The following is a 17,977-nucleotide window of genomic DNA, read 5'->3' as shown; positions in this document are numbered from 1 at the left end:
ATGTTAATGGAATAACCTTTTTAATTGCTGTACAGCTGCTAATTTAATTCAAGCTTTTTGCATAATGTAAAACCATCCCATCAATTCAAGAGACAAAGACCCCACAGATCACAGTCACAACAGTCAAATCAATCACTTGATTCCAATTAACAGACAAATAAGAAAGCAAAAACAGCAGTTCAGAGGAGAAATCTTACCGTTACAGTCACATCAGTCAAAACAAGTGGAACAAAATGATCAGTCTTTAAAAAAAACAAAGAAATAATCATGAACGAAAGAACAATTTGTTGAAAACTGGAATAGTGTAGTTAAAAAGAAAACCGTTATCAAAAAAAAACATCCTTCATCAAAAGGCATTAAGACATTCTAGCTTGCACGCTGGAATAGATCTAAGCTCTTCAGATTATTTTTTAAGTTGATATGTGCGAACAATTTAGACTGACTGTTAAATGTGATTAAGATAAAACCACGCTCAACAACAAAACACTATCGAGTGCCTACTCAGCTTCTTGGTTCAAACCAAACTGTATTAATACATTAGAGTGTCAGAAGTTACCATCTTCAATTAAATTTACCCATAAAAGTAACATCTTTACTCTCAATGTTGAGTTGTCCTGCAGTGATCGGTGTTCAGTGAAGTCTTCAGAAGAGGGAGCACCAACAGCGTAGGAGCATTTTCACTTCAACTATCATCAGGCTTAATGTTACAACTGCAAACTAAAATCAAAGTAAAATTGTCACATTTCTGTCACAGTTTGAAATCACTAACTGGTAGCTTTTCAGCCAACAGACTTTTAGAAAAATAGTCATTTTAATTTGTGAGTAAAGCTTTTGTTTCTCCCATAGACACTCTATTCCGGTTGAAATACTTTATACTACAGAATAAATGCTTCCTCAGACGTGCGTGCACACACCGATATGTGGATGTGTGGTTTAGCTGGAGGTCCTTTTCAACATTCAACAACACTTAACTCTAATACCTGTTATTTTGAGGCGCCTCTAATTAGTGACATGTCTGAGAAATGCATTGCTTCCTGTTTACTGATGAGCCGTCATCTATTGATCTCTTATGGGACACATCTGGCCAGCTGTGCAGCAGAAATATGAAGCAGAAGCTCTTCAGTGTTTCTGTTTTTGCTGCAGAAACTGTGTCCAGCTACAGAGCAGCACATCTGGCACAAAGGAGGAACGCGTTAAATATTTCAGGGCCACTCTGCTGTTTTTAGCACATGAAGATTAAAGCCAATTTTTTTCTTTCGATCTCTGTTCATCAAACTGAAACATGACTCACTGACATTCTTGATGTATGTATGACTTTTGGTAAAGGTTATAAGAGAGAGGGAAAAAAAACAGCTGTGGTCCTTTTTAATGAGATGGAAAAAACTTCAGAAGTGCAAAATATCTCTTTGAAAATCTCACAGACAGCAGGAAAGTGACAGATTTTATGTTTTCTTTTTTCAAAGACGGGTCATTATACTGCAGGCTGCTGATAACATCATTCAGCTTTTTAAGGAAAAATAGTCAACACTATGGCTATTCAGTAGCTCATCTGGCGTGAGATTCCTCAGCAGGTGGACTTTTCATTTCAGCTTCCCTCCTTTAAAGATTTTCATCTACATTTAGTTGTCTCCTTGCTGTGGAAAACAGCTGGAGTGTTAAATTTCAACTGTAACACCAACGTGGACGAGACAATTAGAAAGTTTTATCAGAGAAGAAGATTGTGCGAGATGCCTGTATGATCCCGAAGTTTGTGCCAACTTTGTCACTTGCTGTGATTTTTGTGTTTTGCTCATTCACCAAAACACAAAATGCATAAAAGAAAGAAAGAGCATAGTCAGACAATCAGTTTCCAAACAATGCTGTTGAAGGCTGTGATGGACTTTAAGAAATGCTGTACAGTGTGGCACTTCACACCATTTAAGACCAGTGAGATGTTTGTGTCCACAACGGTAGACATTTTGTGTGTGTCTTTGGAAGCAAAATTTTAAGGCCTCCGTCATGTCAGTATTTCTTATTTTTGAGTAACTGAAGCCACACGGACAACAATGACAACGCAAAGCGCACATCGCACACAAAGTGGACAAAAGGCGGTAACTGTTGATCTTGTAAGTGCAAATAATCTCACAAAGTTCTGGAAAAATAAATTCAATAAAAACTCATTCCACATATGGAGGAAGCCATGATGTCAGGAAGACCAACAAGCAGCTATGTGACGTTTTCGTGTTTGAGCAAACGTTGTCAGTGTGTAAAACTAGAGGCAGGGGAGGGGCCGTCCTAGTCCTTTAGTACAGCCACACAATATATGTCAAAACTGAAGACCCAGCGAACCCACAAACACACTAATCACTTAAACAACCGTCACTCAGTAAGCTCAGATGTTATCTGAATCTTTCCCACAATAACATTCAACCAGTGAAAACGCTTCTCCGTGGTGTCAGACGGCAGCTTTTCATGATGGAGGTAGTGATGACAGTTACTTATAACATTAACTATGGAGCCCACAGTGTAGAACAGGCCATACTCACTGGATTGTAGTTGTGATACTTGTGTTATATACTCGTTTTAAAGATGAGGAAAAATGAGAAACGCCACAAAAATGAGCAGAAAGCACTATGAGCTGTCTCCAGAGGTACCACGAAGGAAATTAAATGGCATTTTTTGCTGAAATAAAAGCACCTAATCATTCATGATGAGAAAAGAATAATTAGCTTTTCTATTGACTGATTATTAATTAATAAAAAGTTGCACAAAACAATCACCCCCCCCCCTCAAAAAAAAAAAAAAAAAAACATATTCAGGAGAGCTGTGGAGACAACTCGTAGCACAGAGAACACAAATACTCTTACAGTCAATGGAGCTAATCAACTTTTCCATGTGAGACAGAACAAACGGACACTGGTGCAGTTAATAAATATAGAGTTGCATTGCTGGTTTCCCACCAAGTCTCCCTCAAGGTTGATTTTTAAACACAGGACTTTACATTTACCACCGCAAGGCTGCGCTTCCTTGAGAGTCCTGGTCTTATCAAGCTTAAACCTTGACATTTTGATTTCAGCCAGCAGTTTTCGTCAAACAGGCACAGTGTTGTGCTCCCTGCCAGGCTCTGATAGTGAGAGCAGATCACTGGCATGGTCTGTTCAAACGCACAGATACAACCTGCTGCAAATCATTTCACAGCTTGCTTAGCGAAATACGAAAACTGCTTGCACATAATATAACAAATGCAGGCTGATGAAAAGTGACTTTCAATGTGTCAAAGTTTCCAGTTAAAGTTGGAAGAGGGGTCCAACAAAAACAGGCTTTTGTTTCCCTTCCCAAACTGATCCATCAGTATGTGACTACGCCTACAGTGCAGAGAGTAGTAGTGGTGTTATTTTTGCAGCAGCCTGAGTGGTTTGCTGATGAAGATGGAGGGAGCAGGAGGCCATGCAACGTTATTCATTCACCAAGAGCGTTAACGTGACACAGGAAAGAAAGCAGGAGGAAGTGAGCGAGCAAAAGGGAAAGTGAGAGGGGACTGAGTAAAGCAAAGGCACAACAGATCGAGTACAAAAAGAAAATCTGTTTCACTAACCCAGGAGAGAGCACAAGGCTTGTGGTGGCCAGTGTGTCGGTTGGTGAGCTGTTCAGTCTCTAAGCTCTTTGGCCAGCTTACCTCTGCCATCCCTTCACACATCTCCCTGCTCGGTTAGCTACTAAGCCTACTGGCACAGTGATGGGGGTCTCTCAGGCAGGTCGGGAGAGAGTGAGTGTGTGTTAGAGTGTGTGTTTGTGCCAGAGTGAGAAGGCAGCAGGGCTAGTCCTCAGTAATGTTCCTTGATATCACTTTTCTCTGGTTGTCTCGGGGGTCCCTGCAGCCCCCAGCTCTGTTCGGTCTCAGCCTCCATGATGTGTGCTATCCTCAGTAACGGTACATGTCGTAGGTACTGACCCAAAATGAAGGAAAAGCCCATGTCGGAAACCTGTGGAGGAGTTCCTCCAGCTGAGCAGTCCTCTGGTCATCCCCAAAGAAATAGTGGGAGGAAATGGCGACAGAGATAATCCCTTCAGGGCCTGATGGATCTGGGTCCCTGGGAGGCTGACAGAGAGAAAGAGAGTGCAGTCAGCTATCTGAGACAACAGCGGTTTCTCCAGTCTTTGTCTTTACCTCGATGAAGAGTCTTGGACTTTGTTTTAATGCAATCTTCAAAGCAATTTGGAAATTGAAACCTCTAAAAGAGGAGATTAAAGGTTTTTGCCTGACAGCCAGACTATGCACTCAAACACAGAGCACAGACCAACTGTGTCCTGCCAAAGGCAAAGGCTAATCTGCTGCAGGTGATGTTGGCAGAGGATGAGAAATGTGAGGAATGAAAAGAATGACGGTAAAACTAGAATCAAAGCTAGAACTCAAGGGTCACATAGAGAAACACTGATGCTTTCACAGAGTTACTTCCAGTCCACAGACACAGAAGACGGCGTAAATAATTCATGTGAATAACAACACACTAAAAATATGTGTTAGTTATTATTAGTAAGTAAAAAAATGTGAGGATGCCTGTTTGATTATAAATAAGTACCTGTATTTCAAACCAGAAGTTCCATGTGGGAGCATCAAGGCCATGGGAATAGAAGACAAAATATTCTCCGCTCAGGTCAAACTGAGGTGTCCCGTCCCCGAAGGACCAGGTGGAGAGGCTGGCTCCTCGGTGAGGCATCAGATACAGAGACATGTGGCTGGGCCCTGTGTGAGACAGGACAGGACAAACACATGCTTTCAGATAGTTTCTGTACTGTATTGGCTGTGGACATGTACTACTTCCAATCCAACTCTCAAAGGATTCAAGGGATTAATGATAAATACTCCTAAATATTTGTTCTTGATGTAAGTCTGAAGTCCTTGAGCACAGTGTTAATGCTAATTAACACGCCAAACTGCAGTCCTGACTGATGAGTAGCTGCAAGTTACTACGTTTTCAACCTAATTCAAAGTAGTTTAGACTGGAGGCATTATGATTGCAGGTCCAACTGAAGTGTCAGACTGAGTCAGGTCAGAAATCCGTTTCGACTTTGAAGTTTCTAAAGAGAGCAACTGCTTTAGAGCAAATTTTAAGAGCTTGTTGTTTATATATCATGCCCCTGACCTTTAGCACTGAAGGCCATCTTGATTGTCCCCCAGCTGGTCTCCTCTTTGGACAGAAGCCTGAATTCCAGTGGAGAGCTGGGAGACACCTCTGGGGCAGGAAGATACCAGTTCTTCCTGCAAACACAACAGATACTCAAGGTGAGGAAGAAGACAATAACCTTCATAAAAACAAATAGCCTCTATAAAGCTGTTACTGACTTGCTGAGGAACTTCACCGGCAGGAACCAGGGGTAACCGCAGAAAGGCCGGTCCTCCCGGCAGTGTGTGCGGACGCTGTCATTGATCTCGGGGATGTTGGGTGTGATGTGCTGTATGCCTGTGTAGTCGAAGCTGTTTATCCAAAGGCCCGAGTCGTGGCTCTCCACTTGGCCCTGGAGATTGTGGAAGGTCCTCGTCGTATGCTGCATGTAGAGGGCTGGATTAATCACATTCTTTAAACCATCCTCTAACTGTCTCTAGCTCCATGTTAGTCATAAATGATAAGTTCATTTCAATTAAGGCATTTTCCCTCTCATTCAGTACACACACAGCCACTACAATGTCCTCAAAAGCAAAAGAGGAAAAGAAACGTTTTTACAACTAAACAGATGACATCCAACAGTTAAATGTGCAAGAGATTTTTTTCCGTTGTGTTTGTGTAGATGCTTGTGCTTCTGTGTGTGTGTGTGAGACTGAACCTGCAGGAAGACACGTTTAGGCCGAGGGCTGTCTGGACTTCCTGAATAAGGAAAGAAGAGGCCACTGGACACCAACAGGAACATGATGATGAATATTGAGGCAAGACCAGCTAAGATCCACTTTGTGCTCCGTACTAAGTAAATGAAATGTAGCTGAGAGACAAGAAGGTAGTAAATATTAGTAAAAATATTCACTGTGGTCTTCTTAAAATTTGAGGGATAGCATACATGCTAATTTTACATAGAAATACATTTTTATTGATGACCCAATGCACATCTATTGGCTTGCTTTATCTAAAGTAAATTAATGTAAGTAAAACAAAAAAGGTGCCGCAAAGAAATTTTAAATTGTGTATTCTGTCCTACCTGTAAGTGATTTCAAGGTAATTCTACTTGGAAAAAATAATATTTACAGATGCGTTGCTCATTGTTGTACATAATCTGAGAAAGCTCACAAAAAAAGAAGAGAGGAAGATGGTCGTGAGGGTGACGAGCGAGGCCAGCACCACCTCGGGAGGTATCTCTGTGCCACTGCGTCCCATGATGGGCGTGAAAATCTCAAACACCACCCAGATGAGGAACATGAAGTGGACATACGGCAATGCCAGGCCCAGCAGATAGAGCACGCTGTACTTCACTGATGCTCCTGCAGAGAAACAGAAGTGGAATCTCTTGGTGAGAAATCCTGTGAATGTTGACGGCTTTATCCAGACCTGACATGACCTCTTCACCTCCACAGAGCCTAAAATATTTGGTAATATAAATTTACAGCAATCAAATGAAGAATGCATTGCAAATGGATTTGAAACTCTACTTTGCTAATAACACCTTAATTTAAGATCCTCTTGATGCTCCTCAGATACATTTTCTCACCATTTCATGATTTATTTGAAAAAGACTTTTGCTACCTACTAAATAATATCTGACAGTTTAGCCTTTTTGTCCTGAATGGTTTGTCAAACACAGAGACCGTGTTGGTTTGATTACTACTGTGGTCCTACAAATCACAGTTTTCATAACATATTCTCACTCGCATCGGAGTGAAAATCTGACTCGTAAAACATGTTCTGTAGCTGATGCTGAGTGTTTACCTCTGTGTTTAAATTCCTTAGCTAGCAGCAGTCTGGTGGCCAGGGGGAAGGACACCATTAGCATGGGCACATACGCAGAGCATAAGCCCTGCTGGGTCAACCACACCAGGCTGCAGCACCACAGGAGCAAGCTCACATCAAAGTAGAGATCGCCCAGCTCGATGAGACGGACACCCTGCATAGCAAACACACGCAACACATCAATGCGTCAGGAACTGGCAAAGGTTTTTCTTCATATTTGCTTCTGATTTTATAATATTCTTCATCTCAAATCAAACTGTGAGGTTTCCTGACTTAACCTGGGATTGTTTACTCCTGTAATTATTTTGAAGTGATTTCAATTCTTACTTGTTTATGTCACTTGGATGAAGGAATCAGCTGATATGCTCAGCAAAAATCTGACTGTTGCTTTGGCAAGTCATGAGATGAGATGTGGATGATAATGATATGATACCAGGAACTAAAAAGTACTGAGGTGACTTGATACTTCCCAGTTACTGCACTGGGAACTTTTCAATGACAGCTGTTGCATCCTAAAAACAACATTTTACCTAAAAAGGAACACAAAACCAATGACAAGGATTTGTGGAAATCCTCTATGACTAACTTTTCCTGTGCGTGTATTACTTTAGGATTAAGAGTCTTACTGTAATAATTTATAAAGCTCCCCATCCCACCAGCAAACAAGGAAGATCTCAATAAGATACTTATTGATACTTTCCAAGCCTGTTTCCCACAATGCTTTTTGGTTGAGTAATTTTAAAAAAAGCAGCTGTTTCACTGAAACCCCCTGCGCGCGCACGCACACACACACACACACACACGCGCACACACACATGCGCACGCACGCACACACACACACACACACACACACACACACACACACACACACACACACACACACACAAAAAAAACAGTAATACAGTAATACAGTGTGTGGTATCACATTGCTGCCAACCCTGGTTCTACATGACAAGCCCAATAGGGACATCAACATTTAAATTGTGTCACATGAACTTATCTGGTGATGGAGTAAATAAGGCAAAAGGTTGGAAAGAGGAACAAACTACCCAGAATACCAAATCATCCCCAACCAAACAATTTGTAGGAATCTGCAGTTCTCCTGCAGACATCAGTAATTTTATTGTTTTTCAGTCCAAGAGACATGAAGTCATATGTAGGATGGGACAAAGGTTGGTCTGTGTACTTCCTGGAAAATGGCCAAGAGCAGATGGAGTTCATGGTGTGTTTATCTGCAGCTCCAGACATAAAACAACTGTCTGTAAAGTTCCTAACTTTAAATAAACCATTTATATTTATGAAATATCAAGCAGACGATATTTCTGCAACTAGCTCTTCCTACAGTGTGCAGGCGACTGTTGGTACACTGCCTCGAACGAACAATCAATAGAGAAGAACATTTAAAAACCACTGTGAGGCAAATAAGTATGTACATGTGACTGGAAGATGACAGCATGTCTGACACCTCTACAGTTTTATAATGATGCGCGCACACAAACATACACAAAGAGCTGCTGTTCTGTAATCACCAAGGAGGAAGAGAAACTGCCCGCCTTTCTTCTCTTTGCACTCTAGTCGCCCACTAAATGTGGATTGAGTGAGACATCAGGAGATATTAGGCTCAAAAAAGCACTTTGACCAAAATATAAAAACAAAGTCAGCATCATATCCAACTAACTGAACTCCACCAAAATTTGAAACCAGTTTTGCGGAACAAAAAATACTAAACAAGATATGAAGATATATAGAAACTCATCAACATTTTTCAGTTTCACCTTCAGTCAGATATTTCTCTAACACTCACCTTTAGCCTAGATTTATGGTTACACACATTATTTTCTAGGTGTGGTTTAAGTGTATGTCAGCAGGAAGTGGCATCCTCGAAAGTGATACATAAAGTTCTGAGGATTCAAACAATACTGACCAAGGTTAACCGAGGTTTTTGTTTAAAATATGCATACTTTCTGCAGTCATCTTCAGCATACGTGATTTTTTGTGTAGCTGCACAGTTTAAACTAAAAACAAGCCTTAAAAACATCTGGTAACACTGAGCAATTCTAAAATTTTAAGACTTCATCTTCAGTTTTTCCTCATCTGTAGTAAAATTATTTCCCTTTACAGGATGAAAGGTTGTTAAAGTTCTGCATGTACACAAAGGTCTGATCTTTGGTTACCCCATAGTAAAGATTCTTGGCGAGCGTGTGGATGAAGATCATCTTGCCGGTGGCTGCAGCCCCATACAGGCAGATGGAGGAGTAGAAATGGTTGTACCAAAACATGGAGCGACCCAGCAGAGTCACAAGAAGAGCTACAATCAGCACCGACAGCAGGGTGACGAACCAGCTCAGTACTGCTACACCAGTGGCACATGCCAGATCCCACACATAGCGACCGCCTGAAAGACAGGGAGATGGATGCTGATTGAAGACTCTTAAAGACCCTAAATTGTAAAAAAGTGTACGTTTTTGGATGGTTCCCACAAAGTGCTACTAGACTATAAAATTACAGGAAATGATATCATATTACAGTCACCACAGCAAATGGGAAGGACCTACCCCTATTTCCAGGCAGGGAGGCTTTCTTTGCCAGATAGAGGAAGGTGGCTGTGGCTACCAAGTAGTTGAGAATGGTGCCAACACGAGCAGGGTACGCCACCACAACCACCCCTAACAAGTCAAAAAATACCATGTTCCCATGACGATACTCTGAGGAATCAGCCAACTTCTCTGACGTTAGCAGGTACTTCAGGACTGCCAGGATATTGTCGCCTAAACAGAGGGAAATTGTTTAGAGATGAAGCAGAAATAACTGAATTCAGCTTTATTCAATATGAGCACATTAACTGGATAGCTAGAGGATATAAGATGACCATGATCCAGACTTATAACCAGGTCTGACAGAGAGAATTTATGGAAACCTACATTAACTAATGCTGAAATTACTCTATTGTGGGTTTTGGTTTCTGCATTTGTAATTTAACCCCCACAGTGAGAGGAAGTGGAAATGGGAAATATGACAAAAAGCCTTATCCTTTGCAAAGTGGACACACCTTAGCAGATAAACTCTGCTCAGCAGAACAGACTACACTGACGTAGTATATGTATGAAAGACGAGGCCATAAATCATAAATGCTTAAAGAAACAACATCAAAGATGAAAGACTCACATACATTTCCAGGAAAGACTGGTGGTGGATGTGTATGTGAGAACAAGTCTGATTTATAGCCTGAATGGCATCAAACATTTGTGTGCATGCATAATAGTTGAACACCAGTGTATGGGGGCACATAGAGGACATGCTGTGAAATTGGCTACCATCGTGATATTGAATATAGATGAGAAATGTGGATACGCGAAGGATCAGTGAGAGGTTTCTTTTATCTGTGCTGTTGCCTCTATGTCTCTACTGTTAGTAGGGTGTGTACACACACACACACACACACACACACACACACACACACACACACACACACACACACACACACACACACACACACACACACACACACACACACACACACACACACACACACACACACACACACACACACACACACACACACACCCCACCCCCAAACAAAGCTCCATTGTTCTTCCGCCTGGTAGTTTGACTGTGGACTAAAAGTGTAAACAACTGAGTGTGCAACACTAGTTCATGTGGCATTCAATATTTGCGAGTTTCACAATGACAGTAGACAGAAGAATAGTTTTTAAAAGTAGCATGCAATGCATTATTACATGGTTATGTATCACAGCAATTGACAGTTCAGAACTGGTAGTCTATCTTCCTCCTACACTATCCATGGGTTGTATCTACTCTTCGCCTGGACAAACTGCCTCCTTCTTAACAGACTAAAAATACCTTCTCCCTCTAAAACCTCGCTTTCTCTCTGTAATAATTCATGCCTTTCATGGTAGCTTGCTTTAACAGAAGAAGAAGAGGGAGGTGTCCAGTAGCTGCTGAGGAGGAGAGGAACGATGCCAACTGGTTTTTAGTGCTGACTGACTGGATTCTCTGCTAAGCAAAGCAAAATAATTTTGCAACATGGCGACTCTGCATAAATAGTGGCAAGTGCAACAGTAAAAATCTGGGACTGGTATGCATGCATGTCCAGGTTCCCATGGGAAAAAATGATTAGCAGACTGCTGTGCAGTCTGAAATTGGGGGAAAGCGCACAAATGCCCTGCATGATTTTTGTGAAAATTGTGAAAAATGTGAAAATTACCCCAAAAAAAATTGTGGGTCACCAGTTCCACAACAGTCTCCTGCTGCAGTGACCATTCTGCCCTTCACAGCCACACAGACAGACACACCCACTAGTTCTCATAATCTATCAGCAATGACTGCTAAATAAAAGCAGAACACTATACCTGTGATGTATGAATGCAAAAGTGGCTATTTACGTACCAGCTCTCTGTATGGAGTCTGTCAGGATCCTGTCAGCAGTGTCATACTTGGTATGGTAAATGAAACCATTTTCAATGAAAGCCAAATCAATGCCTGTAAATAAAACACATTAAAAACATAAATCACTGAAAAAGACTGAATAAAAACATCTTTGCTTTGCAGATCCCTAAGCCACTGGACTTTTGTTTTCATATTTGAAACTATCATCATATTTATTTCTGGAGAGTACTCATATTGTCAGGCCTTACCTGGGATGTTCCCAAAGTCCCTGTAGATGCGGAAGTCGGTGTCAGACGGGATGACACCACTCTGAAAGACTTCCTGACCAACCACAGAGGCAAAAGGGTGTTTAGCTGCATGGACATAGGCCTGAACCAGCCATGGATTCTCTGGGCCTAAAGAGTAAAAGGAAGGAAAAGCTGCTGAGAAATGGTCACATAAGGGCAGAAACTGTAGGTACGACATTTAATAGTGACTTTAAGGACTACAAAGTTTTTAAAATGTAGATATGTCTATAACTGCAAACTTGCATTGATTTAGTTTTTTATAATTTTGGAAATTTCACAAACACATACCCATGTGGAACAAAAACCAGAGCACACTAACAAAATGCTTTACCTGTCTGGAAAACAACTTCCTTTCCACCAACACCTGCAGCTTCCAAATTAATAAAGGCTCGCACCTGTTTGGCCCATGGATGCTGGGTAATGAAACCATGACTGGCCTGATGGAGAAACGAACAAAATGTGGACACCATAAAGACAAGAGAAAACTGACAATCTATCTGTGCAATAGTTTAGCCTCTAAGTCTGAATGATGTCTTCTTGTCACTTCATTTTACCTGCAGGATATTTTCCTCTGCCCCATTAAATAGGAAGATAACTCCATGGTGGAGAGGAGAGGACTGGTTGGCCAGAGAATGGAGGACTTCCAGCATTACTGCACAGCTCACTGCATCATCACTGGCACCTAAAACAAGCAAGCCGGTGTCTGCATGTTAAATTATACAAACATGTAAAATACAGGCGATCTGAGCTCATAGTTACACAGTCACATTTCGGTCCAAAAAAAAAAAAAAAAATCAGCTGTTTACAGAAAAATACATTCATATCACACATTTGTCCTAACTGAATGGCTCTGTGTTAAATTAAAACCATAGATGATTGAGCTGAAAACTCCGAAGTTCACCAGAATAACACAAAGATCATGAGAGTGAAGGGAGTAGGCTGTGTGTGCAAACATGCGAAGAATGCAACATGACCAATCTCCCGCTGCTTGTTCGATTGTATCAGCACAAAGTGGTAATCGCACAAAGAGAAGAAAAAGAAAAGAGCATGTGAATAGGGCACGTGGTGCAGAGATTAGACAGGTTGGTGGAAAGGAACACAATTGACTGAGAATACATGTAATGAAAGGGGAAAAACAGCCTAAAGATCAGAGCCTTAGTGAGCCAAACTCATGTGCTCCAGCTTTCTGAACTGCATGCATTTTTTCGTGAGGGTGCAAGCCTGTTCACTGTCTGCCTGGCCACCATTCATGCCCCTGTCACAACCACTTATGTTGGCAACACACTAATTCTTAAAATGCTCAGTGAGAGTTCACAAGATAGCTTGTTTGAATTCAAGCTTTAGAAGTAATTACGGCTAATTTGACAAACATTGTTGGCTGTGATGTTCTACATACAGTAGAACAGTGAAAAATCTGGACATTCAAAACTGTGGGAAACTGTCTCCAGACACAAGCTGCACATTCAAACTATTTTACCAAAAATATGTGCGAGACAGTGCACTGCTCCTCTTTATTATTATTTTTCACTTTCAAATGTTTGTAATTCCAAGAAATCAAAGTCCTGCAGGCAGCAGAGGACATAAAAACCTGTGTATCTTCCTGGTCCACACCTCTTGGGTCAATTTCCTTTTGCGGTGCAGCTGTGTGGGTGTGGGTGCGTGGGTGCGTGCGTGTGTGTGTGTGTGTGTGTGTGTGTGTGTGTGTGTGTGTGTGTGTGTGTGGGTGCGTGTGTGTGTGTGTGGGTGTGGGTGTGTGTGGGTGCGTGTGTGTGACTTATGCTCTCTCTCCAATGTGCTCTATAGGGCAGAGTTGAAGCTAAAAAAGCTAAATATTTCTTGATTAAAACAAGAGCAATAAAAAAATGGCTTTGGGCAGCCTATCATCAACAGAATATGTCTTAACTATGCAGTCTGGATATCCTCTGTTCATCCTAAGTGACTCCTTATTAAAAGCACGAGGTAGCTGTTTGTACTAATTTACAAAAAAGTACCTGAGGTTCAAATCTGCTGGATAGTTTTCTAATTCTAAACTGCCCTATTTGCTGCCCACATGACCACAGTTCATAACAGGGGACACAAATGAGAGCATTATCATCATCACCAATACCTGGGGACAAATTGGATGACTTCAACACATTTAGGAGCAGAGCTGAATGAAAAAAAATTGTGATGGTATTAAATGTTATCAGTCATCATCAGTCATAAGCTCCCACACTGCTCTACTTCTATCCTTACAGTATTTGGAGAATACAATAAATCCATTATCACCTTTTCATCAACATTCAACACGCAATTAAAGTCAATGTACATGGTGGCAAGTGGAACAGCAGACTACAGAATATGAACTGATGAATTACAATGATATGATGATACAATAAACAGGAAATAATTAATATTCTGTTCAGCTGCTAATATTTGAAGGTCCTCTGCTTTTTGGTCATTTCAATTTTTCTCGATGTGAGCGAATATGTAAACTGCAGATTTATCACATAGAAGGATCAATGTTTTTTGTACCTGGGCTGTTGGCTACAGTGTCAAAGTGGCAGTTGGCGAGCATGAGATGGTTTGCACCTCCTTTGGGCTCTAGTCTGACAGCGATGTTGGTGACATGGTCATAGAAGCTGGTGAAGCCTCCAAGAAAGTCAATGGAGAAAGATCCAGTGGGACGCTGCACATCCACCATGAGCTGATGGGGGCCTGCTGCAGTCTCAACCCGGATGTTCTCAATCTGCTCCAACAAGTAACCCACTGTCAAGACTTCATTCTCCTGACTACCCACTGGCCGTGGGCCAACGCTGGTGATCTGCTCCAAGTGCCGTCTAGATTGTGAGGTGAAGCAGGAGGGAAAAGAAAAGAAGAATATATTGTATTGATGTGAAACTGAATGGGCACTACACCAAGTCTGCTTGTTTATACAACATTACATCATATTTTAATCATTTCCTTCAATGCAATGTTTGTGTTATAAACAATGACTCGCTGACAGTGTGCCTGTATATATGGTATCCATGACTTAATGTTTTACTGGTGGCTCAAATAAACTCTGCCCATAAACTGTAAATTAAAGAATCTCTGATTGCTACCCATCAGCTGGAGCTGACACAGTCAATTGTTTGGCTAAGCAACTGAGAAAGCGATTTAAATTTTCATGCAAAACGAGTTTACAGCCCAGCCTTGTTTCCACTACTGCCCAGATGCACTCAGGTGATTGTGAGCCTTTCCGCATAAATTTGATTTTATCTTCTTATTCACTGCAAATTCCTTTAAGAGAAGAACGGCAAATAAAACTAAGGAGCTCATACAGTACTGAAAAAGAAAAACCAGATGCTTTATCCCATACTATCTTAATTGTTTTTTGAGCTGCTTACAGGGTTTGCTGCAGCTCTTCAACCAGTGCTGGTTCCAATGCCCACACAGTAGAAAGGCTGCTGTGTTAAATGATGTTTATAGCCGCCAGCAAGTGAATTTTAGAAGTGGTGAGAATAATAATGCATTCATTCATAATTCATGTCATTAAGCTACAACAAAGTCATGTCTTGTATTGCAACTTTTAAATGGTTAAATTTTTTTTCTTTGCTTTTGTTCAAAAACCCAAACTCTCAAAGTCTGTTGCTGCATCGAATTTCTTTTGCAATGAAAAAGCACTAACAGATGACATTAAAGATTTTGTCTGATTTGCTGCTTTTACAAATCACAAAGTGCATTGCTGCGTGTATTTTTTTCTTTAAGTGAAAAAGCATTACCAGATGACATTAAAGATGCTGCTTTCACTTCATTTTTACAGAAACATATGAGGCAAAATTGTATGCTTCTATCCCAAAACTGGTTTTATAAAGCATGGAGTCATGAAAGCCATAATTGTGACCAAAAAAGCTCAGAGCCTTAATCAGTACAAAAGCAGCATGCCTCGTTCATTTATGGCCCAACAAGCCAAATGATGGTAAATCCCATCAACCAGCACTTTCAAGAGCTCAACCCCAGCCCTGCTGACCTCAGACTCAGTGCCATAATCCCTACATCTCCTCCTCACACAGGGAGTGAAAAAGTGACGGACTGTTGCACTGTGGAACTAAGTTGTTCAATTATCTGAAAATGTTCCTTTTTTATGTTGGTGATGTTTTCTATAGTCGCACAGGATGCATTTTTAAATAAATTAATTTGCAATTCATGCAAGTTTAAAAGACAAGGATTCATTAACAATGTCAATACATATTTCAGAATTCTTGTGGATACCCTGTTAAAATATACAATACAATATTACAATTTCTTTCTTTTTTGTCTTTTTGGGGAATATATTTTCAGCAACCATTACCTTGAATTTCCTCATTTCTTCATTAACTGTATATTAAGGTTTACAACTGCACTGCTACACAATATAATAAGAGAAATACCCAGAATAACTGCTCTGAACTGTAAGAGAGGTCTTCAACAACCCAAAGATATTCTGATTTCATGTATATAAAAAGGAAAATATTCATTTTTATCCATTTTAGTCTGCATCTATTATCTTGGTCCCTGTTTTTTGTACACATGTCAGTGTGCTGTGTTTCCTCATTCAATGCTCTGATAAATCACAAAATGCACTTTCAACTAACTTTGCCTTGTGCTGGCTTGTCAGAAAGGCACAGAAATGGCCTTTTAAAGCATTTTTTTCATTCATTTAAAAAAAAAAGGGAGGGAGGTGTACAATATAAACAACATTCCCAAATCTGAATGAAAGTAAAATATTTAAAGTTTGGATCTCAGATTTATGAGGTAACCTCATTGTTTATGGATGTCGGGGTCATTTCAGCAGGACTTGTGACAGGAGATCGGTCACCGTTCAGAGATCTCATCAGTTAGGAATCACCGGCTGCTGGAGGCTGCTGTGCCTCCTCTCTCCCCGGCTTGAACACCTGACAGTCACCGCAGGGTTTCCTCGGAGGTGGAGGTGACACCCGGTAGTGGTTTCTAGGCGGGTCTGTTGTTAAACTGGAAGAAAGGTTAGCCGGAGCTCCGCTGCTACGAGACGGTTAGCTAACATGAAGCCCGAGAAGAGGGATGGCGGGGACTAAGTCTCACCTGGCTCTCACCGCGTTGAAGTCTCCGCAGGGTTTTCCGATGACGAGCTGCTGTAAGGACAGATGAACGAGTCCCCACAGCACCAGAATAAACACGGACAGCAGGGAGGCTGCCAGCCCTTCCCTCAGCAGGTACAGCTTCACTTCGGGTTTCCTCTTCGGGTCGCCGCTGTAGCCGTTATCCCCGCACCGGTCCCGGTCCCGGTGTCCGTCGCTGTTATCTTGCGCTACATAATTTTGCGTCCCTGACGGTTTTATTCTCCTGACAGCGGTGTCGCTTTCCATTTTTGAGCCGACGGTACATCAGCTGCAGGCAAGCGTCGCTCTCCGGCGTCGCTTTCTGATTTTTTTTTTTTTTTCCTCTTCTTCTTCGACGGATGGCCGACGGATGGCGGCGAGGGACAAACTTGAATGAGCGGGCGGGAGGCCAAAATAAAACCCTAACTGGAGGAGCGATGCTACTTGCCTTATTATTATTATTATTATTATTAAAGCGGTTATCTGTGTTTCCCCTTTTTATTTCCTGAACCTAATAATCACCCTAACACGTGCTCTCCAGTCATCACACCGCGATCACTCCCATGTGAATATTGCAAAAACAAGCAAACATTAAGTTGATATGTTAAGAGGTTTTCCTGAAACTCTAATGAGCAGATTGGACTGTGAAGAAGATTGTTAGAGCTGTGTTTGTATCACATGATTTCTCTTAGTATAAACACTGGACGCTGGAAGAAACAGCTATCCCTCTGTCCTGCAGTAACAATGCAGCAGCACCACATAACCCAGTAAATAACCCAGTGAAACCACATCCTGTCATTTATATTCCTATTGTTTTCCTGCGGTTTCAATGATTCAGAAAGACATTTTTAATAATGGATTTGAATGGTTGTGGTACGGGTATTTTATTAGCTACACACAGAACCAGGGTAATCGACCCCCTATTTCCAGTCTGTGCAAAAATAAAATGATCCAGCTGACCGCTTTCTTGATTCAAGCAGACCAATGTGCGTCTCACAAAATGTATAACTATCCCTTTAACATGAACCCAGTGCACTGTAATTCATTCCGCCAGGCAAGACATGAGTACACCTGAATGGAAATACAGTTTGTAATATGTAAGCAATACTCCCTCTTGAAATTAAGAGCAGTAGAACTATAAAGTAGGAAAGAATGGAAGTTCATGCATTTAAAAAACTCAGTCATATTTTGGATGCTTTATAACATTTCACCTCTAATTAAAACTGTTTTTGAAAGAATTGACTAAATAATCAAACTAAAATCTAAGAATATCAATAACAAAAAAATTAGG

The 17,977-nt window shown here is 41.1% G+C and overlaps 1 protein-coding gene across 3 annotated transcripts; it reads right to left on the bottom strand.

Annotated features, from left to right (window-relative positions):
• Positions 1-3: 3 nt before the first annotated feature.
• ermp1 (endoplasmic reticulum metallopeptidase 1) lies at positions 4-17,005 on the bottom strand. 3 transcript variants are annotated; one of them, XM_029516045.1, is made up of 15 exons: positions 16,670-16,953; positions 14,123-14,427; positions 12,163-12,290; positions 11,940-12,045; positions 11,570-11,716; positions 11,322-11,414; positions 9,470-9,682; positions 9,089-9,309; positions 6,894-7,068; positions 6,258-6,448; positions 5,803-5,955; positions 5,324-5,526; positions 5,124-5,239; positions 4,560-4,723; positions 4-4,078 (listed from the first exon to the last, which is right to left on the bottom strand). In XM_029516045.1, exons 1-15 carry the CDS (start codon positions 16,951-16,953, stop codon positions 3,902-3,904), a joined length of 2,676 nt encoding a protein of 891 aa, XP_029371905.1. In that variant the 3' UTR covers positions 4-3,901. The 3 variants fall into 3 exon arrangements, with proteins under 3 accessions (XP_029371905.1, XP_029371906.1, XP_029371907.1); XM_029516046.1 differs by having other exon boundaries at positions 3,902-4,053; positions 4,538-4,723; positions 6,894-7,050; positions 9,068-9,309; positions 16,670-17,005; XM_029516047.1 differs by lacking the exons at positions 4-4,078; positions 4,560-4,723; positions 5,124-5,239; positions 5,324-5,526 and having other exon boundaries at positions 5,539-5,955; positions 16,670-17,005.
• Between the last annotated feature and the right edge of the window lie 972 nt (positions 17,006-17,977).

The sequence above is a fragment of the Echeneis naucrates genome, chromosome 12, assembly GCF_900963305.1.
Source record: "Echeneis naucrates chromosome 12, fEcheNa1.1, whole genome shotgun sequence".
In the NCBI taxonomy this organism is placed as follows: domain Eukaryota; kingdom Metazoa; phylum Chordata; class Actinopteri; order Carangiformes; family Echeneidae; genus Echeneis; species Echeneis naucrates.
The sequence above is the reverse complement of the archived record's forward strand: the minus strand, read 5'-3'. Positions and strand labels throughout refer to the sequence as shown.

What these genes read in the sequence shown, in the direction of transcription:
- ermp1 (XM_029516046.1), bottom strand. Translation starts at nt 16,953, where the DNA reads ATGGAAAGCGACACCGCTGTCAGGAGAATAAAACCGTCAGGGACGCAA. An exon ending in TTCAACGCGGTGAGAGCCAG is followed by an intron (nt 14,428 to 16,669) that starts GTGAGACTTAGT and finishes CTCACAATCTAG; the next exon opens with ACGGCACTTGGAGCAGATCA. An exon ending in CACTGTAGCCAACAGCCCAG is followed by an intron (nt 12,291 to 14,122) that starts GTACAAAAAACA and finishes TGCTTGTTTTAG; the next exon opens with GTGCCAGTGATGATGCAGTG.